This window comes from Anabas testudineus, chromosome 13 (assembly GCF_900324465.2).
Source record: "Anabas testudineus chromosome 13, fAnaTes1.2, whole genome shotgun sequence".
In the NCBI taxonomy this organism is placed as follows: domain Eukaryota; kingdom Metazoa; phylum Chordata; class Actinopteri; order Anabantiformes; family Anabantidae; genus Anabas; species Anabas testudineus.
This window is the reverse complement of record NC_046622.1, coordinates 142,391-159,980: the sequence shown is the minus strand read 5'-3', so window position 1 is coordinate 159,980 and position 17,590 is coordinate 142,391. Positions and strand designations below refer to the sequence as shown.

Here is a 17,590-nt window from a genome sequence, read left to right as displayed (position 1 = left end):
ACTTCAAACTTTCCTTTTTTATAAAGCTTATAGTTAGAGATGGATCAGGTGACTCTGAACCATCTCTTAGTTCTGCTGCTATAGGTTAGTCTGCTGGGGGACCTTTACTGATACACTGAGCTCCTCTCCTCTCTCCTTTCTCATCTATCCATTCAAATTCTACCCTTTCATGTCATTAACTTTGTGTATTCTCTCTCCTGTAGTTGTGTTTCCTCCTCTCTGTCTCCCTCTCTCTGTTCTCCTCTGCAGGTATCCTCCTCCTTGGAGCTGTATATCTCCAGAGTCCAGTTACTGGTCCTACCAACATGTCCAGTGTTTTTGTTGCCTGCTGTTCTTTTCTCTCTTCTCTTTTCACTCAACCCAACCAGTCGAGGCAGATGACCGCCCACCATGAGCCTGGTTCTGCTGGAGGTTTCTTCTTATAAAGGGAGTTTGTCCTCTCCACTGTTGCCTAAAGCTTGCTCAAATGGGATTGTTGGGTTTCTTATATAATTTTTTTTATAATTATACTCTGTAAGGTCTTAAACACTGTAAAGTGCCTTGACATGACTTCTGTTGTGAATTGGTGCTATACAAATAAAAATGAATTGAATTTAATATGTCCGTTACAAACCAGTACATTTACTCTGCTACTGCTTTGTACCTTCACATCAATAAATTCAAATCATATCTGCAAGTTTAATTAAAAATGGAAAACTGAAATCTCTTATTGACAAACATGTTCAGACCTGGTTCATGCTGAGCCTTTTTGGATGTTTTTCTTGAGATGAGTCTAGAGCCTGACTGGAATCCATCTGTGGTAAACTGAGCTGATTGGACAAAGAAAGATGACACCTGTAGCTCACAATGCGGGTCAGGACAAAAACCAAGACGTGAAGTCCGGGGATGTGTCTGTAGACCTTTACAGCAACATGTTGTGATGAGTCACAGATCAGGACCAGGGTATCAAACCATATCTGAAGCTCTGAGTGGACCATGAGCACAGTAATGAAGTGTAAGAAGTCTGGAATCAGCAGGAGTCTTCCTAGAGTTAGAGTCTGGACAAGAAAAACCAAAGTCAGGGAAACACCTGGAACCCAACTGTCAGTCGGGTATTACTCACGTTGTAAGGACCTAAATCTGACTACACAAATAGTGGGCTGCTTTGTGGTCCCCATCAGAAAAACATCAACGAACCTAAAACTCTGTTTCATATGTTGTTGTTTTAGTTAAGGTTTGAATATGTCTCCAGGAAATGTATAGAAGTCAATGGAATGTCCTCTGAAGTGATGGAAACCAGACTCTGTGTGTTCAGGTGTGTAAGCCGCTGATCTCAGCAGACAGACTGCTGAGTCTGACTCAGAGGAACTTAGTAGCTCAGCAGAGTCTGTATTGATAATCTATAACTTTCAGATCGCAGCACTGACATAAATTTTGATGATAATGATGATGATGATGATGATAAATCATTTTGACTCGATAAGATAATTGATTACAGGCAGAGTCTAACTCTTAAACAATGCCTGTGTATGAAAATTAAATCTATACATTCTTTCTTTTTTGTTTAGATGAAAAATATTTACATCAGCATCAACAAGAAAAGCTTATTAAGTTTATTCCATTTAATGTATTCCACTTTGATTTGCATGTGGGGGCAGTAGATGTTTGCATTAAGATCTGAGATGCTGCTCCAGGATTATCTGTTTCTGTAATAAGCAGCTTGCTGACCACGCTGTGTGTGCAGATTATAAATAAATACAGCTCGGTCTCATCAGCTGCTTCGAACCTGCTGTTGCTGCTTAATACGCCATCATCTTAGCTGCTACAACTCAGTCTGCTGCTACAGGTCAGTCTGCTGCTCTGATTTTATCTTTAATAATAGCAAATTAACTCATGTTAGATGTGTGAGTGATTGTCTCTGTGCTGTAGATCCAGACACCAAGACGATACCATGAGTCCTAAACATGTTGTCTTCAAGAAAGTTTCTCGCGACAAGTCTGTGAGTTCCTCACTAGTAGTTGTAGTAGTAGAAGTTGTAGTATCTGTGATAGAAGCACCAGCTTAGACAGTGGTTGTGATAAATACAGTGCAGGTACAATGACAGTAACATTGGCTGAGGAAGTGAAAGAATACAGAAGTGTACTTGAGCAAATCACCAAGGTCCTCTGGCTTCCTCCATCCTGTGTTTCAGGTGGCAATCTACATGGCCAAGAGAGACTTTGTGGATCACTGTGACTTTGTGGATCCAGTTGGTGAGTTGTAACTGAAACAGCTTGAAATATCTTGGGTTGTTTTGTTTTTTTTTTTGCACTGGATCCGCTGAGATGAACTTGGTTTGTCTGACAGGTGTTAAATGGTTGCGTAATATGTTGTGAACTGTTTTTCTGTCTCTCAGATGGAGTGATTTTGATCGACCCAGTGCAGCTCAAAGGAAAGAAATGTCAGTACATTTGACCTTTAACCTCCCTTTACTCTCTGCTGTAAATATCAACATTATGCCAACTACAGGCACTATTGACACTAACACAATTCATACCACAATACAGACACGGATAGCTCCACACGTGCACAACAAAACACAATGGCACAAAACTTGCTATAGGGAGTAGCAGGAAGAAGCTCCTTGTGTGAAAATAACCAACTCTAGACAGACCATGATATGCGGAATTATTCCAGTCAAAAATAACAAATCTGATGACTTCTGTTGTGATTTGGCACAATAGAAATAAAATTGAATTGAATCTTACTGAGTGTGATTGTCTGTTTCTGATTCCCTGAGCTTCTTTAGCTTCTGTGTCTTTAGTGTACGTCATGCTGTCATGCACATTTTGGTACGGCCATCAGGACATGGATGTGATGGGCGTGGCCTTCAAGAGGGAACTGTTTCTGGTGACCCGGCAGGTGTACCCTGAGCTGCAGGACAAAGAGAAACTGACTCACACCAAGATCCAGCAGAAACTGCTGCAAAAGCTAGGAGACAATTCTTTCCCCTTCTTTTTTGAGGTGAGGAATTTAGCCATCTGATGTTTTACAAAGCTCATCCAGTATACACCAGGGAGCCTACACATCCTTATTCATTATTATTATTATCTCAAGCCACTGGGACTCCAGGATCTTTTAAGACACATAATCCCTGCAGTATGCTCTAGGTGCTCCCAGTTCAGAATCTGCATCATCTTAACTGAGTCCTGAAGGAACGGTCTAAGCTCTTCACCCTATTGGACTCTGCAGCTTATCTATATGAAATGGATCTATGAGAGACAACCCCATAGAGACAGTGTCTGCTCCCCGAGTACCTAAATTATTTATATCTAAAACTAACACAAGAGGAGTAATTCATAAAAACCTAATAAAAATAAAGATGACTCCTCTCTTAGAACAAAATAACAAGAAAACAATCAAATGTGGACTTTTAAATATCAGATCTCTCTCGTCTAAATCCCTGTTAGTAAATGATTTGATAATTGACCATCAAATAGACTTATTCTGTCTTACTGAAACCTGGCTGCAGCAGGATGAATATGTCTCTCTGAATGAGTCGACCCCCTCAAGTCATGTTAATTATCATGTTCCTAGAAGCACAGGTCGGGGTGTCGGAGTAGCAGCAATCTTCCACTCAAGTTTGTTAATCAACCCCAGACCTAAACATAGTTTTAATTCATTTGAGAGCCTCACTCTTAGCCTCTCTGATCCTAACTGGAAAAATCCAAAACCAGTCCTGTTTGTTATTGTGTACCGTCCTCCTGTCCCTTACTCTGAGTTTTTAACTGAATTCTCAGAGTTTCTATCTGATTTAGTTCTTAGTGCAGATAAAGTCATTATAGTGGGTGACTTTAATATCCATGTAGATGTTGATGATAACTGCCTCAACACTGCATTTAATTCACTATTAGACTCCATTGGTTTTACCCAAAATGTAAATAAACCCACTCACTGTTTTAATCACACCCTTGATCTTATTCTGACATACGGTGTGGAAGTTGATCAGTTAATAGTTTTTCCCCAAAACCCTCTTTTATCTGACCATTTCTTAATTACATTTGAATTTACAGTACCAGACTTTACTAAACCTACAGATAAGATTCACTACAGTAGATGTTTATGTGAAAATGCTGTTGACAAATTTAAGGAACTGATTCCATCTTTTATTTCAGAGCCATGTACCAACACAGAGGAAGGCAGTTATTTCAATGTTACTCCAGCACAATTGGACTATCTTGTTAATAGTACTGGTGCTTCACTTGGAACAATACTTGATACAGTTGCTCCTCTGAAAAAGAAACTAGTGAGTCAGAGGAAGTTAGTTCCATGGTACAATTCACAAATCCGTAGCTTAAAGCAGAAATCACGTAAGTTGGAAAGGAGGTGGCGTTCCACCAATTTAGATGAATATTGCCTAGCCTGGAAAGATAGTTTAATAATATATAAAAAAGCCCTGCGTAAAGCTAGAACTTCATATTACTCCTCATTAATAGAGGCAAATAAGAACAACCCTAGGTTTCTTTTCAGCACTGTAGCCAGGCTGACAAAGAGTCATAGCTCGGTTGACCCTAGTATTCCCTCAACTCTCAGCAGCAATGACTTCATGAATTTCTTTACAAATAAAATCATAACTATTAGAGAAAAAATTGATCAGATCATCCCTGCATATAGCATGGATTGTACAACAACTCTAGATCCACGCTCGTACTTAGACTGCTTCCTCCCTGTAGATCATTCTGAATTAATTTCAGTAATTAATTCCTCTAAACCATCAACATGTCTCTTAGATTCCATCCCGACTAGACTCCTCAAGGATGTCTTACCTTTGATCAGCACGTCCATATTAGATCAGATCAATCTGTCTTTACAAATAGGCTACGTACCACAGGCTTTTAAGGTTGCTGTAGTCAAGCCCCTACTCAAAAAGCCTACTCTGGACTCAGGGGTCTTAGTGAATTATAGACCAATATCCAATCTGCCCTTTATCTCTAAAATCCTTGAAAAGATAGTTTCTAAGCAATTGTACGACCACCTACGTAGCAATAACTTGTATGAAGATTTCCAGTCAGGATTTAGAGTACATCATAGTACAGAAACAGCACTGGTAAAGGTCACTAATGATCTTCTATTAGCATCAGACAATGGTCTACTCTCTATACTCATCTTGTTAGATCTTAGTGCTGCATTCGACACTATAGATCACAACATTTTATTACACAGACTGGAACATGTCATTGGAATCAAAGGAACAGCACTAGAGTGGTTTAAATCGTATCTATCGGACAGATTTCAGTTTGTACACGTTAATGATGAGTCTTCCATGCACAGCAAAGTCAGCTATGGAGTTCCACAGGGATCTGTGCTTGGACCGATTCTTTTCACGTTATATATGTCCCCTTTGGGCAATATTATTAGGAAACACTCTATAAATTTCCATTGTTATGCAGATGATACCCAGCTATATTTATCTATGAAACCAGGAGAAACTAATCAATTAGTCAAACTTCAGGAATGCTTAAAAGACATAAAGGCCTGGATGACCTCCAATTTCCTTCTCCTAAATCCGGACAAGACAGAGGTTATACTGTTTGGGCCTAAAAATCTCAGAGACACTATGTCTAAACACATTCTCACCATTGATGACATAGTACTGGCCTCAAGTAATACTGTAAGAAACCTCGGAGTTATCTTTGATCAGGATATCTCCTACACTTCATACATAAAAGAAATCTCTAGAACTGCCTTTTTTCACCTAAGAAACATTGCTAAAATTAGGAGCATCCTGTCCCAAAGTGATGCTGAAAAACTAGTCCATGCATTTGTTACTTCCAGACTGGACTATTGTAATTCATTATTAATAGGATGTCCCAATAACTCATTAAAGAGCCTCCAGTTAATCCAAAATGCAGCAGCCAGAGTTCTGACTGGAATTAGCAAGAGAGATCATATTTCTCCAACGTTAGCTTCTCTCCATTGGCTCCCTGTTAAATCCAGAATTGAATTTAAAATTCTTCTCCTAACTTATAAATCCCTTAATAATCAGGCTCCATCTTATCTTAAAGACCTCATAGTTCCTTATCTTCCAAGCAGAACTCTCCATTCTCAGACTGCAGGTTTACTTGTGGTTCCTAGAGTTTCCAAATGTAGAATGGGAGGCAGAGCCTTTAGCTACCAAGCCCCTCTCCTGTGGAACCAGCTCCCAGTTCAGGTTCGGGAGGCAGACACCGTCTCTACATTTAAGACTAGACTTAAAACTTTCCTTTTTTATAAAGCTTATAGTTAGAGATGGATCAGGTGACTCTGAACCATCTCTTAGTTATGCTGATATAGGTTATTCTGCTGGGGGACCTCTACTGATAAACTGAGCTCCTCTCCTCTCTCCTTTCTCCTCTATCTATTTAAATGCCACCATTGCATGTCATTAACTTTGTGTCTTCTCTCTCCTGTAGTTGTGTTTCCACCTCTCTGTCTCCCTCTCTCTGTACTTTTCTGCAGGTATCCTCGGCCTTGGAGCTGTACATCTCCAGAATCCAGTTCATCTGCCCAATGTTCTTGATGCTTGTTGTTGTCTTTATTGCCTGCTGTTCTTTTCTCTCTTCTCTTTCCACTCACCCCAACCGGTCAAGGCAGATGGCCGCCCACTATGAGCCTGGTTCTGCTGGAGGTTTCTTCCTCTAAAGGGAGTTTTTCCTCTCCACTGTTGCCTAAAGCTTGCTCAAATGGGATTGTTGGGTTTTCTCTATAATTTTTTGTATAAATATTTTCTGTAAGGTCTTAAACCTTACACTGTAAAGTGCCTTGAGATAACTTCTGTTGTAAATTGGCGCTATACAAATAAAACTGAATTGAATTGAATTGAATTGAATTGAATTGAATTGAATTGAAAACAGGAAAAAACTATTTTGTTTTGGCACAGGACTTAAATATCAAATATTGTTTTCTGACATAATGACTTTTTCTTCTTCTCACAAAACCTTTGAAGCTGACATGAACAGCCCTACGACTGTAAAGTATTTAGTAGGTGTGAGTTAAAACAAATTTGTGTTTGTGCTTCAGTTTCCAGACAACCTCCCATGTTCTGTTGCTCTGCAGCCCGGACCTTCTGATGTAGGAAAGGTAGGTCAATATTGTGGGTGAACATTTATGTCAAAAATCTTTGATTAATTTCAGTTGTTGAGTCAAGGTCAAGTCAAGTCAAACAACAAGGTATCAGTTCCCAACGTGAAAAAACAGGTCTAGGTAATCGAGGTAAGAATATTCGTCTCAGACTTACACCTGGATTATTACTGTTTTTGTGATTAAGTTGCATGTGTAATGAAGTCAGCTCTACTCCAACCTTTCTTTGGATCTCCAAACTCTGTACACCATCTCTATGGCTGAGCCTGCCCACCATTATGAGCAGCATGCTGCACCCACATGAATCCACCAGTCAACCCTGCTCCCTTGTACCCTGACTGTGAAAATCCCAAGATAATTACACTTCACTTGGGGCAGCAACTCATTCCCAAGCTGAGGGGATCAAACCGCTGTTTTCTGGCCAACCATGACCCGAGACTTGCAGGTTCTGACTCTCATCTACTTAGGTTATTGTTGTGAGCATTTTTGATAAAAGATTTAAAACCAAAATCTTGAGAGAAAATTACCAGCATGCCATGTCCTGACATCCAATGCAACAATCCTCTGTTGTGGGTTTGAATCACAGAGGTTCTGCAGAGAGCTCAGTAAACCTGCTTCTTGGATCTGGGTTTGTGACTGTGTGTTTATACAGCGGTAAGAAAGAGTATGTGAACCTTATGAAATGCCATGGTGTTCTGCATTCGTCAAAAATGTGATCTGATCTTCGACTAAGTCAAAAGTATTAACAGATATAATGAGCCTAAATTAATAACTCAAACAAATTCTGATCTTTCATGTATTTATTGAGAACAACCATAAAAACTTTTTAGTGATAGTGGAAAAAGTCATTCCATAGCATCTCTATGGGGTTGAGGTCTGCACTCCAAAAGGTGGATTTTGTTCATTCTGTTGTGTATTTTGGGTCATTGTCCTGTAGCATCACCCAACTTCTACAGAGTTTCAGCTGACGTAAAGACATTCTCACAATATGCTGAAAATTTTTTTGATACACTTGGGAATTCATCTTCCCCTTAATCACTACAAGCTGGCCAGGTCCTGATGCAGCAAGCAAAGCAGGCCCACATCATGATGTTTCCTCCACCATACTTTACAGTTGGGAAGATGTTTTCATGATGAGGTGCAGTGACTTTTTTACACCAGACATAGTGCTATGTGTTCTTTCCAAATAATTCAATGTAGTTTTATCAGTTCACAAAATAATTTGTTAATACTACTGTTCAGTGTCAAAGTGCTCTTTGGCAAACTTCAGGCTGCAGCAATGTTCTGTTTAGTAAGCAGCAGCTTCCTACGTGGTGTCCTGTCATAAACACCCTGCTAGTTCAGTGTTTTACCTACTGTAGACTCATGAACACAGATGGTAGCCAGTTCTAATGATGCCTTCAAGTCTTTGGCTGTGTCTCAGAGTTTTTTCTTTACCTCATCAATGAGTGTTTCTTGTGTTCTTGTGTAAATCAACAACTACGTACGTAGATCCTCTAAAAGGCCCTTTTAGCAAGGCGTGGCTCCTTAGCGTATTTTTCTTGTGCAGAGCAAACTCAAAAAGTTAGTGTTTTTTGTCAGTTGAAATAGCTCTAGTACATACCTACAAACTACTTTTCTTAACTTATGCTAACACCTGACACTAAGTGGGAGGTTATTATTAAAAGAGTTTACATACCTTTTCCACTATTATTTTAGGCACATTAGATTTGTTAATATTCTTGACTTAGATGAAGATCAGATCACATTTTATGACAAATTTATGCAGAAAACCATGAACTTCACATACTTTTTTCTTGCCACTGTATGTTACTGTGCGGATCCTGATTGTCTGTATGTTTACCTGACAGAAATGCGCGGTGGAGTTTGAGGTGAAAGCTTTCTGTGGGGAAAACCAGGAAGAGAAGATCGACAAACAGTCAGTTTAAAGTCACGAGACAGTTCAGCAGAACCTTCGTTAAATCCTGCATTATTTTACTCCGGATGTTTTTCATGTTTGCAGGAGTTCAGTTCGTCTCACCATCCGTAAGATCCAGTTCAGCCCAGAGAACAGCAAACTGGTTCCAGTAGCAGACACCACCTTTGAGTTCCTGATGTCTGAGAAACCCCTGCACGTCAAACTGAGCCTACCCAAAGAGGTCAGACTGTAAATTTTTTCATGTCAGAAAGTCAGGGAGGTGTCCACCAGATCAGCTGGTGCTGGGCCTGGATCGGAAACCACTAAATGTTTTCAATAAACTAACCCCCATATGAAAAATGCATGATGGATCATGTAGATTTCTGTTGTACAGAAGGAAGTGACACTGCTTTGTCCTCTGTGACAGTGTCTCTCTCTCGAATTTTTAGCGGGAAACTGGTCCAGAGCTTAAAACAGTCAGTAACTATGTAACCTTGTTTGCCTTCAGACGTTTTACCACGGTGAACCAGTCAAAGTGAATGCAGAAATCACCAACTCATCCAGCAGGAGCATCAAAGACATCAGTGTGTCAGGTGACAATCATACATGTTATTGTCAACACGCATCATATGACCCATCATCTCTGTGGTTATAACTAACTACCGTTGTAGTAGCAGCGAGTCACAAAGTTCATAAGTAGTTTTGTTGATTTGTGTCTGCAGTAGAGCAGGTGACCAACGTCGTTCTTTACTCCAACGACAAATACGTCAAATCTGTGGCCAAAGAGGAGACAGAGTGAGTTTTACTTTTTTTATTACACCTCCATAGGTATGTTTTCAGCAGCTCAGTGACACATGATATGCAATCATATTTAAATCATGTTTCAACCAGAAAAAAAAACGCTGGTTGTGAAACAGGGTGAAGCATGTTACTAAACATGTGATGAAGCGTGTTATTGAACATTTCAATAAGTATGTACTTAGTTTGCTCAACTTGACATTAATTCAATTAACTTCAATTTTATTTTAATAGCACCAAATCACAACAGAAGTAATCTCAAGGCACTTTACAGTGTTTAGGAACTTACAGTTTAAGTAAGTATAACTGTATACTGTATAACCCAACAACCCCACTGAGCAGCAGTGGGAGAGAAAAAACTCCCTTTAGAGGAAGAAACCTCCAGCAGAACCAGCCTCATAGTGGGTGGCCATCTGCCTCGACCAGTTAGGGTGAGTGAAGAGGAGAGAGAAAAGAACAGCAGGACTCTGGAGTTATACAGCTCCTAGGAGGAGGATACCTGCAGAGGAGAATAGAGAGAGGGAGACAGAGAGGAGTAAACACAACTACAGGAGAGAAAAGACACAAAGTTAATGACATGAAATGGTAGAATCTGAATGGATAGAGGAGAAAGGAGAGAGGAGAGGAGCTCAGTGTATCAGTGAGGTCACCCAGCAGACTAACCTATATCAGCAGAACTAAGAGATGGTTCAGAGTCACCTGATCCATCTCTAACTATAAGCTTTATAAAAAAGGAACGTTTTAAGTCTAGTCTTAAATGTGGAGAGGGTGTCTGCCTCCAGAACCTGAACTGGGACCTGGTTCCACAGGAGAGGGGCTTGGTAGCTAAAGGCTCTGCCTCCCATTCTACATCTGGAAAACTCTAGGAACCACAAGTAAACCTGCAGTCTGAGAACGGAGAGTTCTGCTTGGAAGATATGGAACTATGAGGTTTTTAAGATAAGATGGAGCCTGATTATTAAGGGATTTATAAGTGAGGAGAAGAATTTTAAATTCAATTCTGGATTTTACAGGGAGCCAATAGAGAGAAGCTAACGTTGGAGAAATATGATCTCTCTTGCGAATTCCAGTCAGAACTCTGGCTGCAGCATTTTGGGTGAACTGGAGGCTTGAGTTATTGGGACAAACTATTAATAATGAATTAAAATAGTCCAGTCTGGAAGTAACAAATGCATGGACTAGTTTTTCAGCATGACTTTGGGACAGGTTGCTCCTAATTTTAACTTTAATGTTTCTCAGGTGAAAAAGGCAGTTCTAGAGATGTCTTTGATGTATGAAGTGAAGGAGATAATCTGATCAAAGATAACTCCGAGGTTGCTTACAGTATTACTTGAGGCCAGTACTAAGGCATCAAGGGTGAGAACGTGATTAGACAAAATAACCTCTGTCTTGTCTGGATTTAGGAGAAGGAAATTGGAGGACATCCAGGCCTTTATGTCTTTTAAGCAGCTTGAAGTTTGACTAATTGATTAGTTTCTCCTGGTTTCATAGATAAATATAGCTGGGTATCATCTGCATAACAATGGAAATTTATAGTGTTTCCTAATAATACTGCCTAAGGGGGACATATATAAAGTGAAAAGAATCAGTACAATCACATCGAATGCAGCACTAAGATCTAACAAGTCCAGTAGAGAGAGTAAAGATAGATTGATCTGATCTAATATGGACGTGATGATTAAAGGTTAGACATCTTTGAGGAATCTTGTCGGGATCGGGTCTAAGAGACATGTGGATGGTTTAGATGAATTAATTATTGAAATTAACTCAGCATGATCTACGAGGGACATGTGATGGAGCATGCTGTAGGAGCTGTGTGTGTGTGTTTGTTTGTAGTGACTCAGTTCCTTCCGGTACGAGTCTGAAGAAGCAGTACACCCTGTACCCTCAGCTGGCCCACAACAAAGACCGGAGAGGACTCGCTCTGGACGGACGCCTCAAACATGAAGACACCAACCTGGCTTCATCCAGCATGTGAGAGACACATTCAGTCTGCTGTGAGCTAAAATAAACAGACTAGTATCGACTGAACACTGACAGTGATTTATTGTGATGTGATGCTGCAGTATACGGGACTCCTAGTGTTAATTGCCTCTGAGTGCTTGATTTTTCCATCCTGATAATTAAGTGTCCTTAATAAAACACAGTGTCTCTGTCAGTGTGAAGCAGGAGGTGCTCAAGGAGGTCCAGGGGATTCTGGTCTCCTATAAGGTGGTGCTGAGGATGATCGCCTCTGGGTGAGTCTGAACTGCTTCTAGTTTAAACTTCCAGAAATGGGATTTAGCTGTTTCAGTGTCTGTATGGTGGTTTAGATCAATTTATCCCAAAATGCAGTTACATGAAGCGAAGAAAAAACTGATGATCAGAAACATGTAAAACAAGATTAAGTTTTAAATTTTTATTGTATGTCACTAATTTTACAACACGAGTTCTGTTCTTCAGATGATATAATGTGAACGTTACAGATCTTCACGACCTGACTATAGATGTTATCAGTCCATTCACAGGCTGCTCATGAGTGTTTACAAGGACCATAGGTTTTTGTAATTAGGCCCTGATGCATTATCATTGTTGGAGTCTGTGTGTGAAAGTGTTGACTTTTAAAAACTGAGTTCACCATAAAACCTTAAATTACCTTCTTAAACTAAATGTACAAAATTCAGATATGACACGATCAGATTATAGGACACGTTTTAACTGACCTTCTAAACACACTTCACTTCTCTGGTCTTGTCTCTATGCTTCTCACCAACAGGACGGTTGGATCCAGGTAGTGTTCACAAAAATGTTTGTGTTTGTGTGGAAATGTGTCAGATCACAGGTGACAGGTGTGTTCCTCCCTGTGTTTTACAGTGAGGTGTCTCTGGAGGTCCCTTTCAGACTGATGCATCCCAAACCAGAACCAGGTATCAAACTGAGACTACACCATCCAATACATCATGGATCTAGAAGAAAACATTTAAAGTTCAAATGAAAATATCAGTAAAATGTTCACACATCAGTTTTTTCTTTCTCAAACATCTGTCAAAACGACAACCAGTACTGTTTCACTGCGTACTGTGATACTGTGTACTCAGTACTGTGTACTGTGATGCAGTGTACTCAGTACTGTTTCACTGTGTACTGTGATACTGTGTACTCAGTACTGTGATACTTTTTTACTCAGTACTGTGATACTGTGTAATCAGTACTGTGTACTCAGTACTGTGATACTGTGTACTGTGATACTGTGTACTCAGTACTGTGATACTGTGTTCTCAGTACTGTGATACTTTGTACTCAGTACTGTGATACTGTGTTCTCAGTACTGTGATACTGTGTAATCAGTACTGTGTACTGTGATACTGTGTACTCAGTACTGTGATACTGTGTACTGTGATACTGTGTACTCAGTACTGTGATACTGTGTACTCAGTACTGTGATACTGTGATACTGACCTCTACCTCCTCTCCTTTCCTTCCTGTCTAAACCGCCTCTGCAGCCAAACTCGGGTAAGTTTGAGTCCAGTTCTCAGTCTGTAGAGTTCAGCCAAAGTGACGCTGAAACACAAAGAGGGCCACCTGCCTGACTGATTTAGTGTTTAGTAAGTCTAACGAACAAACAAATAAGTAAATAATTTATTTCAGCACTTTGTGACGTCTTACACAATGTGACAGAAAGGAACACACGGCAGAAACCTTTAAAGACCAGACGATGTTTCGTTTGGTCTCAGCAGAAATTGAACGAGGACGTGAAGTCTGACCTGTGATTAGTCTGCGTTTGTCTTTCTCCCCAGTGAAACAATCCTCCAGGTATTAGCTTCTCCGGTCCAGTACCGAGCTGTGTTACCTGAGGACACGGGTGTAGCTTCTTCATTGTCAGGTCTCAGATCAGGACTGACAGAAACTGGTCCCTGTTTTGTAACCGTTGGTTATAGAACAGTCTTTTCTCATTAGAAACGTGTCAAACGTTAAGTTTACACAAGAAAAATATGAAGTTCTCCTCGACTTTCATTAATCTATTCTTTAATCTCTCACATTGGATTGGATTTTAGGAACCTGAACACGTCACACTCTCCCTGTGCCTCTGTCCCGTAGGGACTCCGATGAAATGGTCTTTGAGGATTTCAAACGAGCCTACCTGAAGGGAGTCGTCTACGGAGACGACGAAGAGTCTCCCACCGAGGCCTGAGCACTACAAAGACCAGAGCCAGCTGCCCCTGCTGTCCGTCACCTTCTGACACAGAGATGTTTTTTAGATCTGAATGGCTGCATGAAGTTTGCTGGAGCGCCACCGTCAGGACAAGCTGTAGCCTACATGTTGTCACTGTAATTTCCTCTGCAGGCCTGTAGGGGCGCTGGTGCAGACACAGGGCATCACATCATCCAGACCTGGATCAGAATAGATTAACTGCTGCTGTGTTTGACACAAGGCTCCAGTGTGGGGTGGAAGGCTGAAGTAAAGTGGAGCCACTGAACATAGAGATTGTAGTTTACTGTGAAATTACTGTGAAATGCATGCTGTAGATGTAAATCTTTATCAGAAAAGAGAAGTAAAAGCTTGGTCTGGTTGTAAAAATACAATCAACTCTGTCCATGTCAAGTCTGATTTACTAATCTACTAGTAGTGATCTACTAGGAAAAAGTGTGTGATTGAGGTGAAAACATGGCGGAGGTGGTTGTATGTAACCCAGCAGTTTTTGGACTGTTCTCTCTTTGGCATTTTCTCACATCAGCGCATTTTAAGGTGGTAGAGCAGTCGCCTACGAACCCCAGGGTGAGAGGTTCGATTCCCGGTTCCTCCTGGCTACTTGCTGAGGTGTCCTTGGACAAGACACCGAAACCCCGTAGTGTAGTGCTGACATACTGTCTAGCAGCTGTCCACCCACAATTTCCCCAAGGGCTCAATAAAGTATTCATTATTATTATTATTAAGTCTGACTTCCAGCTATTTAAACATGGTGGCACTTTTGGCACTGCTCAGCTTTTGTATTTTATGTACTCTCACAAAAATATCTCACTTTGTAAATTTATGAAGGCAAAGGTGCAAAATCCACAGTGTGCACTAGTTTGCTCACGTTGCTCATAGTTTGGACCCTCGGTAGATCAGTTTTTCAGACCCAGTCCCAGTTGGCTGAATACAACAGCATCATCCTGGGTAGAAAGTAACTACGTTCATTTAGTAAAGTACTGTACCAAGTACAAATTTGAAGTTTTTATTGCTTTTAAAAAAATCTAATTTCTACGGAGCCCCAAAAGGGACATTTATCTGCTTCGGATCTTCTTACCTCTAAAAGTCAGCGCAGGAATGAGTTGACTTTTATTTATAGGACATTACAGCTTTGCTTGCTACTCGACACCTTTGTATCCGAACAACATCTAAAGCTAATTTTGAAGTCTCACAGACTGGAGCGCGCGCTGTCTGTTAAAGGCCTATCTTCCAGTTTATCTGCGACTAAAGCTGATTATTTTGGTATCAAACTCTGTACGCTACATGTCTCCCTGTGGTAACAGCAATCACGTTTTGGCAGCAGTGCAGAAGGTGGTCAAATGGATCAGATGTTTAATAATTCCTTGCACACATTCTCAAATAAGAAGATATGAGACCGATCCAATACTCTGTTTAGGCTAATGTTGTACTTTGTAGTACTCAACAGATACTCTTGCATGTTTTTGTTTTTTTGCCAATGTCCCTTTAGGGACTCTGTACATTTCTCTGCTTTGTAGCTCTTACTTTTTTATTTCTACTCTAACTAAAGGTTCAGTTTGTGACAGTAACTGCTCAGAAATCTGGTTGTTGACGTTTCCCTTCACCTTGAATCTTTTCATGAATTAAATTCTGCAGCAACTGATTCATGAGACTTGTGAAGAACAAATCTCAAACATTCATGTTATTAACAGCATCAAGTTCAACACTGGTAAAATTACTTTGTTTCTATCAGAGAAATTACTTTGTTACTGCAAAATCTGTGGATGTGTGACGAGTCTGAGCAGGATTAATAAATTGAGAATTTTTCTACTGTGATGCCGAGTGAAGATAAACCCAATTAACAGATGTTAATTGTTGTTCCGACACTTTCGTCTGGTAAATGACAGCAGTCGTCTAGTCAAATCTTTTGCTTTAGTTGTTTACTAATGTTTAGTAACCTACGTCTTGGTGGTCTCCGCTAGTCGACCCCTCACATTTATCTAAATTTATCAAACATTTGTCTAAAACATAATCTATTTTCACATTTTCGACAGGCACCAAAGCAATTCACCAATCATTAGTTTGATCTTCAAATAGCTTTTGAAGTGAGGGGGTTGGTGGTGCTTGACTCAGGTATGTTGCCCCAGCTGCATCCACTCATAGGTGGGTTTTTCCCCTGCACCTCATTGTCCACCTTGGTGTTTGTTCTGCCATCTTTACAGTTACACAAACCCTGGACCCCTGGTTCTCCTTTCTGCCACACAGATCTAGGAACACCAGGGAGACCAGGCAGGCATTTACAGTTAGTCACTTGGCAGGTGCTTTTATCCAAAGTGACTTACAAGGGCATGATATGTGTAAGGAGGTCTTGACCACTTCTGGAGGTAGGCCACAGCCAAGATTTGAACCCTGGTCTCGCATAGGGAGGGCTTTGATTTTACCAATACACCATCCAGTCGCAGACCTCTGGCTCCTGTTGGACTAGGCAAACCAGGGGGTCCCTCAATTGACTCACAGGTATTTGGGCACACTCCATCATCCACTTTAGGACCCTGATCGCCTGGATGACCTTCCAGACATTGTTCACCTTTATCACCTGAAGCTCAATCCAATTGGACGAGCTAAACGGTCCCTGCAGTAGGCTGCAGTTCATTTCTGCCTCAAATCTTCCATCATCGTGACTATTCCCAAAAGGTCAGACAACAGTAAAAAACTCATGGCTATATTTAATAGTGAAAGTAAGAGAATTTTCACACGGACAATGTGAAGGGAGAAGAAGAGCAGAAGAGGGGACTGTTGTGGAGCAGGAAGTAGCAAAGATTAGTAAGAGTGAAGTGAGGAGGAAGAGGATGAAGAGTGGAAAGGCAGCTGGTCCTGATGACAAACCTGTGGAAGTATGGAAGTGTCTAGGAGAGGTGGCAGAACAGTTTCTAACTTGTTGAAGATTGAAGATTGTGGTAAAGATGGAGGCGAGCTGGGGGGCACATGTCCTTAGCACCTTGCCAGGTACACCATACGGGCCAGCAGCCTTCCTGCGGTTTACTGCTAGGACTACCCGTCTGACATCTTGCTCTGTTACAGTGAGTGGAGCGGTGCCGGAACCAGATGGAGGTGGGAGCGGTGGTAGGGCTGGGACAGATGCATGCTGATGAGAAGAAGCTATTCAGCTCCTCTGCCAGCGTCACATCCAGGTCCTCTGTTGATCCCTCACAGCCTGTGTAATTTTTTGTGATGGCATGAATGCCCTGCCACACCACCCTTGTGTTGTTGCTGGACAGATGGGACTCCAATCTCCTCTTATAGTCTGTCTAGGCTTTATTAATTCCTTTTTTTAGGTGTGCTCGAGCAGCTCTGTACAGAGCTCTGTCGCCTGACCTTAAGGCAGCATCACGGGCTTTGAGGAGTCTGCGGACCTAGTTGGTCATCCAGGGTTTTTTGTTAGGAAAGACCCGGATGAAGAAGAAAAGAACATTAAATTTCCATTAATAAACATCAGCATTATTAATGAATTGCTTCATAATCATTAATACATATATGATTAATAAATAGCTTAATTATCATTAATAACCAGTTTAGTTATTAACAAGCAGTTTAATTAACACGGGGCCTGTTGGTGTAAGGCCACAGTGACCACCAGGTGGCAGTAAGCG

At 40.8% G+C, this 17,590-nt stretch overlaps 1 protein-coding gene across 2 annotated transcripts; it reads left to right on the top strand.

Annotated features, from left to right (window-relative positions):
• Positions 1–1,743: 1,743 nt before the first annotated feature.
• On the top strand, positions 1,744–14,513 carry LOC113164527 (S-arrestin-like). 2 transcript variants are annotated; one of them, XM_026363873.1, is made up of 15 exons: positions 1,744–1,825; positions 1,909–1,978; positions 2,171–2,231; positions 2,375–2,419; positions 2,783–2,982; positions 7,018–7,077; positions 8,928–8,995; positions 9,080–9,215; positions 9,483–9,567; positions 9,697–9,769; positions 11,609–11,746; positions 11,932–12,009; positions 12,626–12,678; positions 13,255–13,264; positions 13,850–14,513. In XM_026363873.1, the coding sequence occupies exons 2-15, from the start codon at positions 1,931–1,933 to the stop codon at positions 13,941–13,943; spliced, it is 1,149 nt and encodes a 382-aa protein (XP_026219658.1). In that variant the 5' UTR covers positions 1,744–1,825; positions 1,909–1,930; the 3' UTR covers positions 13,944–14,513. The 2 variants fall into 2 exon arrangements, with proteins under 2 accessions (XP_026219658.1, XP_026219649.1); XM_026363864.1 differs by lacking the exons at positions 1,744–1,825; positions 13,255–13,264 and having other exon boundaries at positions 1,899–1,978; positions 13,850–13,931.
• The last annotated feature ends 3,077 nt before the right edge of the window (positions 14,514–17,590 follow it).